Source organism: Astyanax mexicanus, unplaced genomic scaffold, assembly GCF_023375975.1.
Source record: "Astyanax mexicanus isolate ESR-SI-001 unplaced genomic scaffold, AstMex3_surface scaffold_33, whole genome shotgun sequence".
NCBI classification, from domain to species: Eukaryota; Metazoa; Chordata; class Actinopteri; order Characiformes; family Acestrorhamphidae; genus Astyanax; species Astyanax mexicanus.
The window spans coordinates 4,777,434-4,799,526 of NW_026040043.1; the positions used below are offsets into that span (position 1 = coordinate 4,777,434).

The 22,093-nt window shown below is 37.4% G+C and overlaps 1 protein-coding gene across 1 annotated transcript in view; it reads right to left on the minus strand.

Moving 5' to 3' along the window:
- LOC125789960 (ribonuclease inhibitor-like) overlaps positions 1 to 22,093 on the minus strand; it is a 54,245-nt gene that overhangs the window by 14,150 nt on the left and 18,002 nt on the right. The window contains exons 8-11 of the mRNA XM_049473071.1: positions 19,029 to 19,202; positions 18,727 to 18,897; positions 16,371 to 16,541; positions 16,101 to 16,265 (exon numbers count right to left, since the gene is read on the minus strand). Coding sequence (XP_049329028.1) covers positions 16,101 to 16,265; positions 16,371 to 16,541; positions 18,727 to 18,897; positions 19,029 to 19,202 — 681 coding nt within the window. The remainder of the gene's footprint in view (positions 1 to 16,100; positions 16,266 to 16,370; positions 16,542 to 18,726; positions 18,898 to 19,028; positions 19,203 to 22,093) is intronic.

Genomic DNA, 22,093 nt, shown 5'->3' on the forward strand with positions numbered 1-22,093 from the left:
TTATAAAAAAGGTTTTGTTTACTATTTTTATGTTTTGTTTACTGCATAACTCTGTAAATTAATATGCCATAAATTTGATAGCATAAATAGCAGCATAGCAATGGCAAGTTAAAAAAATAATAATGAACTGTAAAAATATAAAAATACGGTTTATAGTCACCTATTCATAATTTATGACTTTTTTTTTACATCAAATAATTAAAAGTAACTAGTAACTTTTACTCAAAGTACATTTTAAATTGAGTACTTTTTTACTTTTACTCGAGTAGATTTTTAGATGGGTACTTTTACTTTTACTTGAGTAGAATTTTAGCAAAGTAAAGGTACTTTTACTCCATTACAAATTTTCTGTACTTTTTCCACCTCTGTCCGTTGCGAGGTATTGTCGACTCATGTTGCGTACTGAGCGTTTTTCCAAACCCTTTTCTGTCTGCCCTTTTGTTATGACCCTTTTTTCTGTATCACGGATTTTGCCTTTTGTTTTTGCCCTTATCGGATTTGTTGTATTATCGGACTGTCTCTCTGGCTTCGGATCTTGGACTGTTTCCTGTACTACGTCTCCTGTTAACGCTGTGAGTGGTGCTCAACCTGTTCTCTGGCTGTGTTTCCCTGTTAACAACTTTGTGAATAAACCAGTCTTTACCTTTTATTCGGCAAGCGTCATTCCTATCTGTCTGGCGTTTCATGGACAAGATTTTAATTAATGAATTAATATATTTAATATTTTAATACATTTGCCCTGGTGATAAGAAATGAATGCTAACATATAGCTTTATATTTCTGTGTAATTTCAAATGTTTTAAGTTTTATATAATTGACGGGCAGCCTCAGACGCCAGGATGACAATGTGCTTTATTTTTCAGATAGAAAAGTTAAATACTAGCAAAGTTAAATTAAATAAATTTATGTTCTAGGGGTGGGAATCGATTACTATCTCACGATTCGATTCGATTCCGATTTTGGGGGCCACGATTCGATTCAAAATCGATTTTTGATTCAAAACGATTTGAATTATAAATATTTCTGCTTCTGGCTTATGAATCGTATTGAAAAAAAACCCTCCATAATATACACTGGTCCTGGAGCAAGTAATGTGTTACAAAAACAATAAAATGTGCAGGAATGTGGGTCCTCAGTGACAGAGGAATCACTGGGATATCACAATGACGTTAATGAACAATAAATAAATAATAAATAACACTGCTTTATTACCAGGCTACTAGCGGTGGTGTGTAGGTGACGCTGCTGGGCTGATGTGATGATAGCAGTGGAGCGCTAAAGTTCAGGAGCAGCTGCTGATTAACTAGTTAATTTAAGGTCGTTGTATTTCTTCAGAAAGGGGGCAGGAGGTGGAGAAATTAATTCATATTGTCCATTCCTTAATTCCTCTGTGATGAGGAGCTGAAATTAGCTCTGATTAGCTTATTGTTATTTTTCCGTTCCGCCTTAAATGCTGCAGCCCGCAGCCACCTGTAGCGTTATTTAAGGTGGAACTGGAAAGTTAGCTTGTTAGCTAGCTAACAGTTACTGAAACTAACTACTAGCGATCTTTTTTATGCTTGTTATGAAGCATTCTGCCATAAAACATTGAAACTACACGTTAATCTAAGGTAATATAGTGCTTGTTCTGCCATCTTACCGGTGATTCTCAAACACCTACTACGCTCTGTGTGGGTCTGGAAGACCTCGGTTTGAAGGGACAAGCGGGTTGCCAGGTCCAACAAAAATACCCAGCCCAAAATCAGTCCAAAACCCGCCCCTCAGAATCGATTTTGGGACATTTTAAATCGATTCTGAATCGTAGTAAATGAGAATCAAGATTCTTATGTGAATCGATTTTTTGGCACACCTCTATTATGTTCAGTCAAAGTTATTTTCTATTTTAATTTTCCATTTCAAAAACTCCAGCATTTGAGTGAGAATAAACATTTTTTGAAATTCTTAAACAGCAGAATGCCTGTGTCTGCTACATTAAGTTACAGTTATTTAGTCTGTGTACTAAACATAAATATAAATCCTTATAACTGACAGAAATAAATATAACTAATAATAATTTATAGTTACTGTGCAGATTTTAAATATATTTTATTTTTATAGTTGATTGCTGAAGGCTGTGGGTGAGGTGTATTTTTCTGTGGTAAAGAAGGGATGGTATGGGTTTTTTTGGAGCGCAGGGCGCAGGGTGATCGTGATTCAGTTCTGGGTGTGCCACCGACTGTTGAATTTAGATGTCTTTTCAGAGGATCAATCGTGCAATGGGTTTTTCCGTAGCCAAGATAGAAACACACCAGAAATGTACCTGAACACACGTCATTTCCAGACCACCATAAAATATATCAGTTATAGATTTATTTAAATGGATTTTATTTTTATTACATTTTATTTAAAGGATTGGTGTAAAAACTGTGAGTAAATAAAGGCACAAAATATGAAAAATATAACTGATTAAAACAGAACATGTTCTCCAGTTCCAGTAAGTGGAATAAAGCGGGGGATCTGAATCTTCACAGTGGATTCAGTGACGTAACGAAGCTTCAGTTACTGTTATAACGTGACTAGTGATTTTAGTGAGGACACTGCTTTAATCTCTGTATCCAGTGAAACATCCAGACTTTACACTGAAAGCTTCATAAAGCATTGTGTAACACCACAGTCCAAGATAAGCCTGTTCTGGGTCAGTTTTATCAGAGAATGAAAAGATGGAGAATACATTAGCCGCTTAGCTTAGCATAGGGTCTGTTCTAATGGGTTCAGAAGGAGAATCTCACTCTCTGTACTTTTATATGATCTGTAATTCAGTGTTTTAATAAAGGATTTATTACAGCATCAGGGTAAAGGTTTTAAAGTGGGTTTGTGTTTCTGTTCTCCTGCTGTTTTAATCCAGAACTTCTACTCTGCTGCAGCTTCTTCTATAATGCAGCCTCTATAAAAACATCAGCTCCTCTGTGTTTTTACTACTGAAATGTGAGAAAAGTGTTTATATGAGTTTTATATTTAAAAGCTGTTTATTTTATTATTGTTATGTATGTGAGACTGAAATTGTGCTGATTGTATTACAGTGTTAATGTCTGTACAGTGATTTTGTTAATTTAAAGGAATTAAGAGTCAAATAGTGCAGACTTCAGATGTTAATATAACGTGCATCGCTAGCCCTTTTTAGTGGAATTCCAGCACCTGAAATGTATCCCAGCACCCCTAAATAAAAAAGTATTAGTAAAATATTAGAAAGTAGATAATTAATCATAATTTTAGGAATGAAAATACAGCAGTTTCCCCCTCAAAAAAGTATGATTCACTTTCTGTCCCGCACGCTCACAAATTAAGAACTGCACAAGCCATGGCACTACATTTAAGTAGCTGCTATTCTGATTTTCTTAAACACACTCAATTGCCTTCACTAAATCTATCACATATTTAGGTTTTAGATTGTTTAAATTGACCATTCCACCTTAAATGCAGCTGTGGCAACACACAGGCTTTTTAGGAACTGAATGTCTTCAACTCTTAAGGGGCACACAGAAAATTTATATGAGAATCAAGATGTAGTTTTATGTGGACTGTTTTTAATGTCTGCACAACATAAACAGAAATGTATAAAAAAACATCACATCTACTGCAGGCTCAATGTAATGTGTGCTTCATTTTAAGATGGAATTAAAAATGTGAACATGAAACTAAAAGCTTGATATTCTGGTGGGTTTAGTAGTGAGGACTTAGCTGCACATGTACGAGTAATCCTACAGTAAACTCAAATTATGGTTTCTGCAGGTTTGGGGAAATAAAATGTAAGACTTTGTAAGAGAGAACCATCAGACCATTAAAAAATAAATACACCAATATAAAGTTTACTTTAGTTTACAGTAAATCTGTTGTATTATTTTTTTTTTATTATTATTTAACATTAATATGTTAAACAAAACAAACTCTCAAAACAAAACAAAATCTGTGTTTACTGTCTGTAACATTTTAAGAACCTCAGGGGTGGATTCAAGACATTTTAATCCAAATTTTTAGATAAATTAACTTAAGGTTTTTAAAGGATCTGCAGAAACTCTGTTATATATTCACGTAGTAAATCAATACACTAATGTACAGTGTATCACAAAAGTGAGTACACCCCTCACATTTCTGCAGATATTCTGCATTTATATTTATATATTTATATATTTTTATGGGACAGCACTGACAAAATGACACTTTGACACAATGAAAAGTAATCTGTGTGCAGTTTAAATAACAGTGTGAATTTATTCTTCCCTTAAAATAACTCAATATACAAACATTAATGTCTAAATCACCCGCAACAAAAGTGAATACACCCCTAAGAGACTACCCTCCAAAATATCTAAATTAAGCAATGCTTGTTAATTTCTCTCCAAAATGTCATGTGACTCGTTCCTATGTCTCAGGTGTGCATAGCGAGCAGGTGTGTTCAGTTTTGTGGTACAGCTCTCACACTCTCTCATACTGGTCACTGAAAGTTCCAACATGGCACCTCATGGCAAAGAACTCTGTGAGGATCTTAAAAGACAAATTTTTGCGCTACATGAAGATGACCAAAGCTTCAAGAAGATTGCCAACACCCTGAAACTAAGCTGAGGGTCCACTCAGAACAAACCTCACGTTGGTCGTCCAAAGAAGCTGGGTGCACATGCTCAGAGTCACGTCCAAAAGCTGTGTTTGAAAGATAGGCGCAGGAGTGCTGTCAGCATTGCTGCAGAGATTGAATAGGTGGGAAGTGGGAAGTGTTCAGACTATACGCCGCACACTACATAAAACTGGTCTGCATGTCCGTCACCCCAGAAGGTTGCCTCTTCAGAAGTCTGTACACAAGAAAGCCCGCAAACTGTTTGCAGAAGACGTGTCAACAAAAGACATGGATTAATGGAACCATGTCCTATGGTTTGATGAGACCAAGATTAATTTGTTTGGTTCAGATGGTCTCAAGCATGTGTGGCAGCAATCACGTGAGGAGTACATGATAATGCATGATAATGACCTAAAACAGCTCTAAGATGACCACTGCTTTATTGAAGAGGCTGAGGGTAAATGTGATGGACTGGTCAAGCATGTCTCCAGAACTAAACCCAATAGAACATCTTTGGGGCATCCTCAAGCGGAAAATAAAGTAGTCTTGAATATCCTCCAGCTCCGTGATGTCATCATGGAGGAGTGGAAAAACATTCCAGTGGAACCTGTGAAGCTCTGTTAAACTCCATGCCCAGGAGAGTTAAGGCAGTTCTGGAAAATAATGGTGGCCACACCAATATTGACACTTTAGAAACTTTCACTAAGGGGTGTACACACTTTGGTTGCGAGTGTTTTAGACATGGCTGTATATTGAGTTATTTTGAGGGAAGAATAAATTTACACTGTTATGAAAACTGCACACAGACTACTTTTCATTGTGTCAAAGTGTCATTTTGTCAGTGTTGTCCCATGAAAATATATACTTAAATATCTGCAGAAATATGAGCGGTGTACTTACTTTTGTGATACACTGTATAACCTTGAATTCTGTTTTAGTCTTTTGTAAAATATGTACACAGTAAAATTAGCAGTGCTGGATCAACACCTAAAGAGTTAACTTTAACACTCCTTCGGAGCATATATGGTCCCACTCTATAGAGAGTAAACATTACACTAATAGCAGTGTTATATGCTCAGTGTTAATATGGCACTGTGCAGTGTACTATTTTCTTATGCTAGTGTTGTTCACAAGTGTTATAGCAATACTTAAAGTGTTAATTTTACTCTACTTTGGAGCATATATGGTCCCACTCTACAGAGAGTAAACATTACACTGATAGCAGTGTTAAATGTTTAGTGTTAATATGACACTGTGTAGTGTACCATTTTACTCACGCTACGCTAGTGTTGTTTATTAGTTTCATAGCAATACCTATAGAGTTAATTTTACACCGTTTGGAGTATATATGGTCTCACACTACAAAAAGTAAATATTACTGTATTAAAGTGTTAAACTTAGTATTAATGACATTGAATAGTGAAATTAAAATAAAGAAGAAAACATATCCTTTTATATTATTCAGGTTACTGGTATTTTTATTTAAAATGCATCACATTTAAACACATTCATAGATATGAATCAAGTTGCAGTAGGGTACAACAGGATTAATTTCTAACACAGCCTACTGCGTAGTTTAAGGTGGACCAGAAACAAAAATCCACCTTAAATGGTAGATACAGAAGTTAACTAGCTAGCCTACATGCTGAGACTTCAAACGCCAGAATTGGTTTCATGAAAGAACTTTTCAATTTCGCCTCAGCTAGCTAGCTACCTAGTTAACTTTAGGTTGTTTCTTGCGATAAGTTGCCCGTTTCAAGTAAGCTAAGGCTAGCTAGCTAGCTAGGTTAGCTAACCTAGCCTTTTCTGGCAAGAGGGTCCCTATTTAACCCAAGTTAAAGCTAGCTAACGCTACATTAGCTGTTTCTTGAGCACACTTTCCCACACTTTTTGTTTAACCTGTGAGAAGTCTTCCGCCTCACGTCAGCTAGCTAACCAGCTAGGTTAGTCCCTATTTCACATCAGCTAGCTGAGCAAGTTTAGTAGTTTAAGAGAACATAGGTTAATTATTCTCCTCAGCTAGCTTGGCTAGCCAGTTTATTGTGAAAAATTTCCCCTCAGCTAGCGTTAGTTAGGTTAGCTAGCTAATTCAGTCGTGGATTCACAAATCATGAAATATTGTTTTTTTAGGTGGCTTCCTTACTATTATTTTACTGTGTAATATTTTTTTTAGGGTGAGAAAACTGACAGATTTATTGTTTTGGGTGGTTTATGGCTTTAATGTTACAGGTACAGGTCTAGATTGTGATAGCAACCAATAGCACTGTGTGTGTTTGTGGGATTGACAAGCTGTTGATTTTGTTGTATAATATATTGTTTATTACCCTGACTATAAAGGCTATAGTGGTAGTAATATGTGCTACTGGTGTAAAGGATTTATCATTTATATACTGCATAAATTACAGTAAGCAAATAAGACACTGTAAGGATTGTAAGACTTCAGTTCACTGAAGCACATCCTGCACTGTACTTGTTTCTCTTTACACCCTGAAGAAAAACTTCTCTTCGATTGTCCCTGTATAATTCACACCCTGGACCAGATAATGGAGAACACAGCTGTGAGAGGAATGTTTAATAAAAATATGTAAATGTGCACCCAACAGTTTTATCTTCCTATCTGCTGAAAGAATGTGTAAAGTGAAAGTAACACACCTGTCTCCTGTATATAATAGTCTGTGTTTGTCAGGGATTGCTCAGGCAGGGAGACGTGGAGGCGAACGCAGGTAAATGCAGGTAATCTACTTTATTACAATCAATATGAACAAATCAGGAGAGGGTAGAAAACAAAGAACAAGAACGCCAGACCAGACTAGGACAGAGAACACAAGAGAGGAAGCTGGACAGAGGACGGGACAGGGAACAGAAACAGAAAGTTGAGAGGAGGAATAAACTGGGACAGGACACTAGACATAAATGGGGACACAGACTGGACAGAGAAAGAAGACTGGACAGCAGATGGAGCCTGGAATGGGGACCGAACAGGGAACGCAGGCTGTACAGGTAACGAAGACTGGACACTGGGCACAAAAGGAAACTGGAAGGGAGACGGAGACTGGAACCAGGACAGGGAGAGACAGGGGTATAAAAACATGGATGGGTGCCCAGGACTGGCTAAAATCTGTGGTGCAGTTCGTGGGACCAGCCTGGGCACAGTTCTGGTGGTGAGGTCAGGAGGCCTCGGGGCAGGCCTCCGTAGGCGGTGCCTGGGACTGAACAAAATTCTGGGAGCAGGCACAGGAGTAGGTGCAGCGACTTGGGCTGCTGGAGCAGGCACGGAGACTGGGGCTGCTGGAAATGCAGCGTATGCAGGTTCCGGGATGGCAGAAGCAGCGTATGCAGGTTCCAGGGTGGCAGGAGCCGTAGAATGCAGTGCTGCAGCCGTGAGAATCGCAGAGCATGCCTTTTCAGCCGCGGGCATCACGGAGCGTGATGCCTCAGCTGCGAGATTCAGGGAGCACGGCGTTTCAGCAGCGGGCATCACGGAGGGCGGCTTCTCAGCCGCCGTGTGAGTTTCGGAGCACAGCGTAGCAGCCGCAGCAGCCTTAAAGCGCGGCGTAGCAGCCACCGGGGGAATCCAGTTCAGCAGCCGCAGTGGAAGCTAGCTCTGCAGCAGCCGGGAAAGCTAGCACTGCAGCCACTGGGACGGAGCGCCCCTCTGGAGCAGCCAGGACGGAGCGTACCTTGGGAGTCATCGGGACGGAGCGTGCCTTCAAAAACGCGCGGACAGGAGTCGGGACGGCCTCTGGAGCTGTGCGGCTGAGAGCCGGGTAGAGCACCACCCCTGGGGGGTAAGGCAAGGGAGTTGGTGTGGGGTAGAGCTCCTCCTCCTCCTCAGAGCTGCTGGGAGCACACCCAAGGAAGTCCCACGGTTCCCGCTTTACCTGCCTCGGGTACTCGTAGGCGCCGCCTAACATGGGACGAGACCAGAGGCTCACCACACCAACCCGTATGGAGGCGGACGTAAACGGAGGTAATCTACTTTATTACAATCAATATTAACAAGTAACCAAAGAAACAAACCAAAAACAAACAAGAGATAATGTTAAATAAACAGGGAGGCTAATAAACGAGGAACTAAACACAACAGAATAAACTAACAGGGCAAGGAACATAAACAAAGCAATAAACAAGGAGAAATAAACAAGGAGAAATAAACAAGGAGAAATACACAAGGAATAAACAAGGGCTATGATTGTGAAAAACGAGAACGCGGACCGACAAGACAACAGGGGTTAGTTCAAAGACTGACGCAGACAAACTGAGGACTATATATACAAACAGGAAACACAATAAACCACGAACACCTAGGGCTAGGGGGCGGAGCTACGAATGAGACAAGAATGGAAAAGTACTGGAGCAGAGAAAGAGGAGCACAGGTCAAGTGGGGAGCACACAGGCACGAGGATCAGGTAAACAAATAGAGAAACATAACAGACAGGAAACAGGGCAAGGATGTGACAGTGTGTTTGATTTGAATGTAAATGTTTTTATTTCTTCTGATATGATTCACTCAGACCTCCGGGGAACTCTTCTTAAATTAATTGACTTATTTTTTAAGGGAGGACGTTGGGCTGGGTTTTTTTGTGGCTCAGCTTCCCTAAAACTCTGATCCTAGAATCGGCCCTGGTCAAGTGGAAAAGCATCTACTGATGCGGAGTTAAACTATTTAATTACATTTTATTAAAAACCTGTAGTAGGGACTGATCCAGGGGTGCGTTTCCCGTACAACGACGGAGCCTAGCATTGAACTAACGTGGTACGATGCATCGTTAAACTAACTAACATCTGAAGTACGACCGTTTCCCGAAACCATCGTACTTTGTTGGTACCACGGAAGTCTGAACTATGTTGGTTTGAACCACCGTGGTCTTAACTAAGGTGTTTCCAGATGTGTTCGGCCAGACTTTCCCAGCAGAAAACGTGCAAAACTCACAATCTTTAAAATATTATGCAAAAAATAATAATGTATCATTTAGGCTATTTATATTGTAATTATCACCAGAACATAACGGACAACAATACTATTAATAAAATAACAATGAACTGCAAGTAAAATGTACACAATAATTGCTATATATTAATTGTTATTTGTAACAGACAGTGTTACTTAAAAAAAACATACACATATTTGCTATTGCAATATTTTTTAAAAATAAAATAATCACCATTCTGAATGAGTCTTATTCAAATGAGACCTGAGAAATGTGTGTTACTCAGTGGTTCAGCAGAGCGCCTACGACGGTGCAGCGCGCGGTGTTCTGTCGAATTGTGCAACCGATCGAGATGTGCTTCTCAACACCAGCGCCCATGCGTGGAAACATTTTTTTATTTATTTATTGTTTTTTTTTATGGTAATTTTTGGGTGCATTAAACAACCAGAAACCCCTTGCCATTATTATTTTTATTTTTTATTATTTAGTATTACAAATGCGTAAATGACAGCTGATGATAATGAAAGTAATAATAAGTTAGCAATAATAAAAAACATAAGGTTTATAATCACCTCTAATAACCCTAAACTGTCTCCTGATATTTTGATTCAGGCTTTCCAAATATTCTACCGAAAGCATGTTTAAATATGGGGCTTTTTCTAGCAATTTTATATTTAAAAATTAAATATGCACCAGGGTAGTACGGTTTGACAGGGTAGCAAAACTCGACAGAACACCGGATGGAAACCTAGTTCGAATCCCAGTCGTGGTTTTATTCTCTTAATGTTTTTTTTCCATAATGGCAATTAATGTTATTATTTTTTACATAAATATTAATGTAGCCTACATATTTCTACGTATTTCCTGTAATATATTATTTAACAAATACTAATTGATAACATTTGTATAGGCCTAGAAACACACGTTGTATTGGCTAAATGATACATTGTCTTTATTCACACTCTGTCTGGCCCTGTTACCTCCAGAGGATAATTAGGTAATTCAAAACACCTGCTTATTACATGTCTCTATTTATTTTAAGACACTTTTTACTTAGTTTTTTCTTGTTATGAATATATTATTAAAAGACACCTTCTTGCCTACTGTATGGCTATATTTGTTTCACTGGGTACAAACAATGCAAATATACCCTCAAAGGTCCTTAGGGTACAGGTGTTTACGTTAAAGCCATTTTAGAGTATTACCCCAGTGACAGTTTAATAGCCTTATTCGGAGAGTGCATATAGCACAGTGGGTTTAAAAAAATAATTATTAACTATTTCATAAATGTGCACAGCACAAGTTATCTTTACTCAAGAGATGCCTGCTTGAATAATTGACATACATCTTTCCAAGACTCTAAAATACATTTTAGCTAAAGAGCACTTCTCTTTTCACTACACTGAATTCATGTTTGCCAAATAAAGCTAAATGTTAAAGACATACATTAAAAAAAGGACTGAATTTTATTATTTTACCTGGGCGCACATGGGTAAAAGTGAAGTGGCTCAATTAATGTAATTAACACAAACATTAAAAAAATAGGTACACTTGACATCTTAAATCCTCCTGCAGCAATATTAATGTGATTTATCAGCTTTCTGAGTCCTACCGTCCATCGTCTGCACTAATAACCAGGAACTAAGCTCCTAACGACAGGTCTAGAGCTGTAGTTGGAACGACGCAGCTGAACCACGGTAATTGCGAATATTCGCTGGAACTACGGTTCTGGGAAACACCTGAGTAGCTTAACTAAGGTTCGCACTATGCAAGTTACTAACGTGGTTACCTCCATAGTTCCAACCACGCTTTTGGGAAACACCTGCGTCGCAGCTGCATCGTCCAGACTATGTAAGTTGCTAACGCAGTTAGCAACTACGCTTTTGGGAAACGTACCCCAGATCAGTAACACATTCAGAATAAACATTTTACTGCAGAGAGAGAAACAGAGAGAGAAAAAGAGTAAGAGAGAGAGAGAGAGAGAAAGAGATAGTAAGAGAGAACGATACCACAGCCATTATACCGCCTATACAACCTAGAACGCAAGTTTTTTTGCATGTTTCTGTTTGTTTGTTTTGTTTTGTTTGTTTGTTTACTGTTCTGGTTTAACATGTTGATTAATCGACCCATAATTCTGGTCATATTCTCGATCTGATCTGCTCTGCTGGCTGGACTCTAACATGGTGATGCCCCAACCTTACTTCAAACATTTTCAATTAATGGAAACCATGAACTGCATTGTAAACTCATCATTTAATAGAACTGAGTAAAAGTTGATATAAAATTATTATTTTTTTTATATTTGCATGTCCTCATTGACAATCATTACATTAAATTAATTTTATATGAAATTTCAATTTCAACACACGTTCCCAGTTTTTGAAACCCAGTCACACACTTTTTATATTACTCCTTATAAAAATAATAGATCAGTTTCTGTGATATTATCATTGAGGAAATGATTCTGCACGTGTCTCTATTGAAGGACAAACTATAAATAACAGCAAGAGTCACTTTTTTTTATTGTCAGATTGAGATTTCTATTCTCAACAGTTAAACTCTGTTATAAAAATAAATGATAGAAAACAATGGGTTAGGAAAACATACAATAATGCTGAATTAAAAAAATTATAATGTGTTAAATACCATGTGATGATGTTAATCATGATAATCTATTAATAATCTAAACTAGAATAGCTCAATTTGAATAGAACATGAGTAGTCCATGTATTCACCTCAGTGAGAATAGAGCAGTGCTACTGAGGCCATTTTGAATACAGTTTTATCTGATTGAAGAGGAGGATAATTCTTTAAATAAACAGTTAAACAGAAGAATAATAGTCATGTAAACTCCTGCATTCATTACATTTATAATCAGAGAGTTTAAGTACATTCTCCACATATACAGGGAAATACCAACACGCAGAATTACTGGAATATGAGCACAACACACTCTAACACCTCATACAACACCACCATCCAAATAATAATAGCTGCTCTGTGGTGGTTTGTCCTGTGGGGTTCTGAGGATTGAAGAACAGGGTGAATTGAGGGTAATAATTAAGTATGTAGTGAAATAGATAAAGAACTACAGTCTGTAATTATTATAGAACTACAAAGTGCTCCTTTATGATCAGTGGAACTGATAAGATGGACAATTAAGGAGGTGGTCATAATATTCGGATATGACCATGTATAGCTGCTTTTTAGATATCTAAAAAAACATAGGATAGCATTATGTAAACTGATGGTAAACACTATATAAAAGTGCTCATCCAAAGGTGATGTAAACTATGGGAGTTAGGGAGTCATGTCTGATAGTGGGTGCAAATGGATGAACATTCAATCTCCATAGTTCTGTGGTAATTTAATACTCTTCGATCCAATGTGTCCATAGTGTGTACCAGCAATATGTCATGGAAAGCATTCTAACCTACAGTGAAGAGCAAAGATGCACCAATTCCAATTTCCACTTCTCACATAAATTATAAGTAAAATTTCTTTTTAGTAAAATATTGAAACAAAGTGCAGCACTGGACCTTTTACAGACTAGCTGTTGAAATGAAGTACACTATTTTTATGGGTTTGTTACCGGCTTGTAGTAGCTGTGTGTGCCGTCACAAGAGGTGAAATAATCCTGGAACACACGTTTGAGAAGTATTGCATTGTGTGTTGTATTCCTTGAGGTTCAGTGAAGTGAAGTGTTTTTAAAACCTTTAACCTCGACTGCTAACTTCTTCAGACTGGGCATACTCAGCAAGTGTCTTATTAATTTGTTGCTCTGAATATTGAAGGAGTTGTTCCTCCGCAGCTTACTCTGAGCCTGTAGATATGGCAGATTGCAAGCTTGCTGACGTCTGCACTCGCTGTGAAGAACATTCTTGCTCACAATGTATTTTGTGTGAGTCTGTATGTGTGTACCGCTATTGCATTAAAGTGAACCATGTGAAATTTGTGTCAATTTTTTGTAAATTTGAATCAGATTTCTGAGACTGATTAGCTGGTCAACAGTCATGGCCGATCAACTGAAAATCATCAGATTCCAGTCACTGCTTGCTCAAGCTTTGCATCTTTGGTGGATAGTGCAGTTGGTGGTAATGATCATGACCGGACGTATCTGCCTAGTTCTGTCCACTTTCACACCAGCACTCTTTGGTTTGTTCCGTTTCCCTTGGTGCAGTTCGTTTCAGTGGGTGTATAAACAGTAATTAAACTCTATTGTTTACTAAAACAACTGCACCAAGCCCTGCAAGAGGAGGTGGTGTCCTTCTCGTTCTAAACCTATTCTGGAGAGGCTTGTTTGGGTGTGTATGTGATCTGTCCTTAATCTAAATTAACTATCAAATTTACTCCACTCATTTTAGATACACAGCATTTCAGGTGCAGTTTAAACTGATTCATTACCCAGATAATTAATAAAGCTATTATCTGCTGTCTCTGCTGCTGCTCTATGTCAAAACATTAAAATACTCTACATGTGGGGTCTTGTGACACACTGTTTTTTCTAAGCTGATATATTTAATTGGGGATTTGGTTAATAACATGTTATTTGAGTGTAAACTGTTTCTGATGGAGTATTGTAATGTAAGATAAAAAGTGATATATTAAAGCTGTATATATAGCTTAGCAATAGTTAAGTTCAACACTGATAATAATAATATAGTCCAGTGGTTCTTTTGTGACGACCTAAATATGTGGTGCTTATTTGGACACTGAGGAGACTAATTAAGAATGTTTTTAAGCTTTTGGCTTCATTGTATAGTTTCCATTGTCTACCACTGTGTTCTTTTTTCAGTTTGAGCTGTTGTTACATTTGTTTGTGTAGGGAATGTAGGTGTGCAGTTCACCATAAAATACAGGGAAGGGATCTATTTTACCCAATCTTAAAATTATCATATAATTAAGTTAGTTTCATTAATAAATTAAATACAAATGTCCAAATCATTGATATCATAACATATCTCATTTCTAACTAGAGAAAACTATCTGATCTGAAGTTTTTATTAAATGTGAATTATTTTACATATAGTTATCAGTAGCAACCAAGATTAATGATTTCAACACAGTTGGAATACTAAACATGACGATCATATGTTAATAAGTTCAGCTGAGTAAAAATGACTGTTTGAGGAAGCATATTGTGATGGTGAAGCTCCATGTTGGAGGAGCTGAGAAAGCAATGGAGATTATTCATGGCTATAGGTACACACACGTGCGGATAACTCAGGATAAGCACATAGTTACAGAAGAGTTACAGCTCAGCATGTTCATGTAACAGAGCTCAAAAACAAGGTCTTCAGATATACTGTCACTGTAGCTTTACTGGAGCAACAACAAAAATGTCTGCAAATGACATAAATGGGCTTTTTTAGAAGGACAATCATATGCTCTGTGCTTTCTTTCCCTTTAAATACATTAACTTTCCTCCAAAAGCTTCATAAAAACACGGACCATGCAGAGCTAACAAAGATCTATCTTACCTGATGTGCTAGCTAATATAGACTCACTGTGTTCAATCTACCATACTGGTATTCAAAAAGCTTCTAACTTCAGTAATATATAAAGTCTGCAATACACTGGACACCTCACCATCCCCAACAACATAAACTGACTAATAACCCATGAGTAAACACCAGCTCACATGCAAATTACATAGAAAGACTTAATTAGGAGGACAACAGCTCTGTGCTGTGCTGCAAACTCAACACTGAGTATTACCGGCATATGTAACACTAAACACTAGTACACTAACCTACTGTCCTGAACTGTTGGTGACTAGACAGTGAAGGTTTTTGACAACAAATTAAGAAATAATTGTTCTAACATTTCTCTTGATAATTATTTAATGTATTCAACTTAAAGGCCTTACTAGCCCAGTTGTTTAATGTTCAGTCTCATGTGATGGATATTATAGGAAATATAGTGTTTGTCATCCTCATATGATTTGGAGGTAATTTTACCATTCCTCTTCTGTCTGTATCTGCCCGTTACAGGCTTGACGTTGAAGGAAATATCCATGTGGAGCGTTGATCAGACGTTTGGTTTAGATTCTAAGATATGGCAGATAGCTAAGGTTCGCTTGGTCAGAACAATGGTGCAGACCTTCTTTGTGTTCTTTTTTTTATCTGTTCTGTCTACAGGTGATATCTGATTCAGACAGCTGCTTTCTTTGATTCTCTCTGTTAAATATTCACCTCTTAGTAGTGAACAGCAGAGAGAACGATTCTCCGTTGTACAGGGATGTTGTTACCAGCATAACTCCACACCTTTTCCCTGTTTGGTGTTGATTGCACTGTGCATTGCTGGTGGTGCCGTTATCTTCTGGGAAGGATACATTTGGTCTTGGCTTTGTAATTTGTACATGCTCTGTGGGTAATCGGTTCCTGTCAGCCTCACAACTGGTACTGGGCAAACCCAAATTTAGGTTTTTTGCACAAAGTCTAATAATTCTCTCTCTCTCGCTCTCTTACTGGTTATTTTTTCTTACCACTCATTCATGTGAAATGCTAAGCAGTGCCTTTAAGTATCGGTAGTACATGTCATTGGTAGTAAAAACAGTACACACACACACACACACATACCTGAGTGTGCTGAGTTTGCAGTGTGGATCCTTCATTTTTACAGAGAGCTCCTTTACTCCAGAGTCTCCTGGGTTATTGTAGGTCAGATCCAGTTCTTTCAGGTTTAAGCTCAAAGATGAAGCCAGAGATGAACATCCTTTCTCTGTGATCATACAACCAGATAACCTGCAGAGAGGAGACACAGATAAGATGAGAGACACAGATAATATAGACTGTTGGTATTCTTTAAAATTAAAGTTCTTTTAGTAATATACTGACAGAGGCACTGACCTGAGTGTCTCCAGTTTACAGTGTGAACTCTTCAGTCCAGAACAGAGTTTCTCCACTCCTGAATCCTGCAGGTCATTATTACTGAGATCCAGCACTTTCAGGGAGGTTTCTAGTTTTAAAACTGATCCCAGACTGTCACAGGTCTGTTCCCCAAGATTACACAAAGCTAGTCTGACAAAATAGAATGTACATAAAGAAGAATGTATTGAATAAAGCAAGAAAATGTATTAATGTTTGCACTTCCATATTTAGTGTAATATGATTCTGGGTGCATTCATGATTCATGCTGACTAGGCGTATTATGTTAATATTATCTGATTAATGCAGTTGTGATGCAAGTGTTTTCTAAAACCAGATTATAAACTGTAAAGGTAACTTCAATCATACAAGATACACAGACAACCAGCTACACAGACAACGATTGCAACAACAGCATTCAAGGAGTGTACTTCCAGGTGATAACATGATTGATTGACAGAACATGCAATTACAAGAGTAGTAATACTTTCAGAAAGCTAATTATTTATTTTAATCTTGCTATACAACCATAAGGAGTGTCCGGAGTTGAATGTGTAGTTCTTCTTAATGAATTTCTTTTTTTAAATTTATGGTTGTATTTATTAAATATTATCACTATATCCCATTGTGCCCATATGAAAATCATGGCATGAGATCTCGTGTGATTAAAACGTGACAATATTTCATGTCAAGCTTAAACCTGTCTCGCGGGGGGAAAAAAACAGTTTAGTGTGGACTTTTTAAGAGGGATCTGGCAACACAGTAGCGATAGCAGCGAGTGTGGTGGCTGAGCAGTGAGAGCAGCTCTCAGCAGAAGAGTAAAATTCGGGCATTTGCATAGAAGATGCTTCTGCTACTTTTAAGTTGTATGTCTTGTTGCATTTTGGCTTTCCAGTGGAAACAATAAACAGTAACAGAGTGACCAACAAGATACAAACCATATGTAAATCATACACGTGACTGTTTCATAGGCAGTTGTACTAATCCCTTAGCTCTGTACTGTATAAAAAAGTTTCATGCACTCTGTTATGCAGTTCAAGTATAGTCTTAATATGACTGGTTATGGTTATGCATAGTTAAATTACAAGAGATTTAGGAGAAAAAAAACACAAACCATAGCCTTAATATGACTGGTTGTGGTTTGTACTCATTGTTTGCACTATATAAGACCTAGAAAAGTTTTATTTTTATTAACAGAGAAACCAGTCTGTTAAGTTTGCGTTATATGATTTTGTCTAATAAAACTCCAGTTTTTATGCCATTTTTAATTTTTTTTTAATTTGTTCTTGTGAACCCAGTATCGTGTCTCGTCTCATGATATTAGTGTCTCGTCACACCCCTAGTTTCAAATAAATGTTTTAAAAATAATTTTGGTAGATATAATAAAATTAATTTTACTGTGATGAACCACTCTGACAGATATCGGCTAACCTCAAGTTCATACGTTTTTTGGCACTGTGTTGAATGAGGAAGTTCTGTAAGTACGATCAAAGCATTTCTTCTGAATCATATTTAACAAAACAGAAAAATGTTTTCCTCAGACATCACCTTTACATAACCCAGCTTACTGATATTACCTGTTCTGTTAAATAAAAGTGTCAGTGGCATTTATTAGTAGTGTGTATTGGTGGTGAGTTGTGTCAGTGGATTTCTGACCTATTTCAGATACGATATTGAACAGTTCATTTCCCTTCTTAGCAATGTTGGACCCCAAATAGCAAGGCATTTTAATTAATATTAGATCGCTTTGTGGCAAAAGCTCATGGAACCTGGCACTAAAGAGAATCATTTTTATCACAGAGCGATAACATGAATGCTGTTTTGCTTGGCTTAACCAGACTTAACTACAATTTTTACATTTTTTACATTTTAAGCACTGCTCTGTCGAGCGTCTTCTCCCCTGCTGTACTGGAGAAGAGATCTCTCAGCTCATGGAAATGAGAAGACACTGGTCAAATACTTTAAACTCTTTGGATTGCTAAGCAACCTGGACAGGTCCCTTAAACAAACAAAATGGAATACAGTGTTTGACATGCTGGATTCTGTGTTGTAGCATGCAGCAGCCTTTAACATCAAATTATAAGATGCAGAGAGTCTCTAACGGGTTGTATTTATTTTGAGTCTTTATTATACTGGATAATACTGGATGATAATAATAATATAATGTCTTTATCACTGACGAACACTGTAAAGAGCACTGTGAAAACCATAAAATACAAAACAGCAATTGAAACAGCCAAATGTTTTGTTGTGGCAACAATACAATGCAGACATCGTACCATATTGTAGCATTGTTCTATATAATTTTCTAAATAATTATAAAAAAGATCATTCTTACCTGAAAGTTTCCAGTTTACAGTGTGAACTCTTGAGTCCAGCAGAGAGTTTCTCTATGGAATCCTGCAGATCATTATTACTGAGGTCCAGCTCTTTCAGAGAGTTGTTTTCTGATTGTAAAACTGACTGAAGAGTCTCAATGGACTGTTTACTGAGTTTACACGTAACAAGTCTGTAAAAATAATAAAAACACCTTTTACACAACAATCAGTGACACATGTTACTATTGAATAAAATTACCCTAAATGTTTACAGGTAGGCAATTAGAAAAGGCACTGAATAAAAAGTTTAAAGAATACTGACCTGAGTATCTCCAGTTTACAGTGTGAACTCTTCAGTCCAGCAGAGAGTTTCTCCATTCCTGAATCCTCTAGGTTGTTGTTAGTGAGGTCCAGCTCTTTCAGTGAGGAGTTTTCTGATTGCAAAACTGACTGCAGATTCTCAAATGAGTGTTTACTGAGTTTACAGGCAGATAATCTACAGAATGCAAAAAAATAGAGTACAATATTTTAAATCTCACAAATAATGTTATACATTTAGAATGATCTAAATATAACAGCTTCATAATTGTTCAAATATTTTTTTGTGCTTCATTGACAATTCAGAACATATTACCTATATATTACCCTCATTCAGAATCAGTATTTACTCAACATTCTATCTACACATAATTCACAAAACGAGAGAAAAACACACAGAGCCAACATAACATATGTAAGTTGCATGAACTCTTTTGTAGCTTTCTGAACAAATGATATTCTTAGTCACGACTTATTTTGAATTTAGTTAGCTAGCTCGCCGCTAACATTAGTATGTTAGCTAATGTTACCTAGCTCTCTGTTAACCTTAGGTCTCTCCCCAGTAATGTTAAATAACTCACTGCTAAAGTTAGCATGTTAGTTAGCTCACAGCAAATGTTAGCTAACTCGCTGCTAATGTTGGCTAGCTCGGCACTAATGTTAGTATGTTAGCTAGCTCGCTGCTAATTTTAGCTAGTTCTCTGTTACCTTTACTTCTTGTTTTGGATTAGACGTTTATGGTGGGCAGTGTTGTGCGTGAGAAAAGAACGCGTTCAGTGAACACACTCATTTTTTCGTGAACGTTGAACTGAGCGCAACACATTTTTTAATAAAGAACTTGAACGGGAATCAGTTCACATTATGTTTCATGAACAGCAGACACGCCGCGTAGCAGGCAACAACGAGAGCGTGGAGGGCTGGAGAGCGAGCGAGAGAGAGCAAGTGAGAGAGAGCAAGTGAGAGAGAGCAAGCGAGAGAGAGCGAACGAGAGAGAGAGAAAGAAAAAAAAGTTGAGTTTTGCTCATTTCATACACACACATATGCATATATAATATCATATGTATCAAATAAAATATACTAGGGATGCAACGGTTCTCGGTATTTTATGGAACCGCTCGGTTCGGCCTGTTCGGTTTGATACACCCAGAAGAACCGTGATATTCCGTTGCGTGCATTAACAGAGAAGCGAACGCTCTGCCGCTGTACATGGTGCTGAATGCAGCCCCGCAGTCAAGCAACTGTTTGGGACAGCAGACTCTGCCACATGGCCAGGGGGAGGGGCTGCTGAGCACGTGCTGCTGAAGGCACGTGAGGATCCTCACTCTCAGCACAGAGCGACAAAGGCACGCCAACGCTGTGTGTGTGTTTTTTTTCCTGCCGGTGTTGAAATAGAAAGGTTGTTGTTAGATCCAAGAATGTTGGAGCTAAATAATATTGATATATCAAAACCGTGGCCCAAGAACCATGATACAAACCGAACCGTGACCTCACTGTACCGTTGCATCCCTAATTTATACATATTACATATTATATATTCTTTTTTTTATTAAATGCTGGTAGATTTCATTGCACCAAGTATAGAACTGGTCTAGCTTGTCTGTACTGCTGCAAGTTTCTTCACCTGGTAAGAAACCCACAATTGCAGTTTCATGAGCAAATGTCTACAATGAGCAGTTTCAAAGAACGTATAGTGATTTCTAGCTTGTAGTGTGAAAAAAAGTATTAATTTGAATATCTCACGAAAAAAGTAAAATGAACTGAACTTTCAACTAATTCAGAAAAGCTGTGAACTGGCACAACACTGATGGTGGGCCACTGAGATTTCCCCCCTGCATTAAACATGCGGTTTGAAAATGTAATACTTACAGCAAATGTTCAGTAAATTTAAGGCATTTTAAGACTTTTTAAGGAACCACAGGAACCTTGACACACACAAACCCCTCCTCAAACAACTATCAAAGATGTTACTGAAATATTACAAATTACCTACATATTTCCCCATTTACTGCTTTTATTAATGGAACAATAATCAGTATAACATAAATAATTAGAAGAATAAAAAGAACAAAGTGAAAATAGGTTGCTACAAAGAAAAGTAAGTACAATATATAATGTAAAGTAAGTAACTGCATACATATTCTTCTATCTTCATGGTGTATTTATAGCAGAGATACTGATGAACTCTTATAGGCACAAGGAATTTCTTTCCAAAAGTTACATTTACTAATATATGAAGGTAAATTAGAAACCACTAAACTAAAAAATTATTTGGTTTGATTTATAAATACCTCTTGTCTCCCCGATTTGGAAGGCCAACTACCCAAACCACATATTAAGCCTCGTCTGTATTTTCAGGAGGGAGACAGAAGTAAAAGGCTGTGACCGAAAAGTCTCCCTTTATTAGTTAGGATACTATTGAGTAAGTCAGCCATTTTTCTGTGAGTGTCCGAATCGTAAGGGGGAATTCGAGCGTGATTTTGAGGGCACATAATGCATCATGATTTATAGTAAACATCACTGCTTACTAAGCGAGCTAAATGTGTCCCAAAATGCATTTGCGGGTCTCGCTACTAAGCAACAGACAGCCGAAGAAACGGGGCGGAAAGCAAACCATCAGGGTTGCCAGGTTGTTACATTGGAATTCAGATAAAACCAATTCACTGGGTAAAACGTGTTTCAAATCCAACAAAATACTGAGAAAACCACCCAAACAGCTGATGTTCATCATATCAACAATATTACAGGGTTTATTCCAACATGATAAAATAAAATAAAACACCTTAAATATCTTAAATATCACTAATTAAAAACGATATTTAAATTATTTTATCTGCATGTTTGTATTACATGTTTTGTGCCTTGTATCATTGGACACATGAACAAAAAAAAGGAAATACAGTACATAAAAATAATCTTGCAAGAATGAAAGAAATAAATACTCGTATAATAACGAACATAAACACAACTTCAAATTTCCATCAGCAGGACTAAAAGCTCTGTCTCTGCAGGGTTAGATATCTAACTACAACACTGATGAGTTCAATTCCAAAACTCTTTACACTTGGTAGT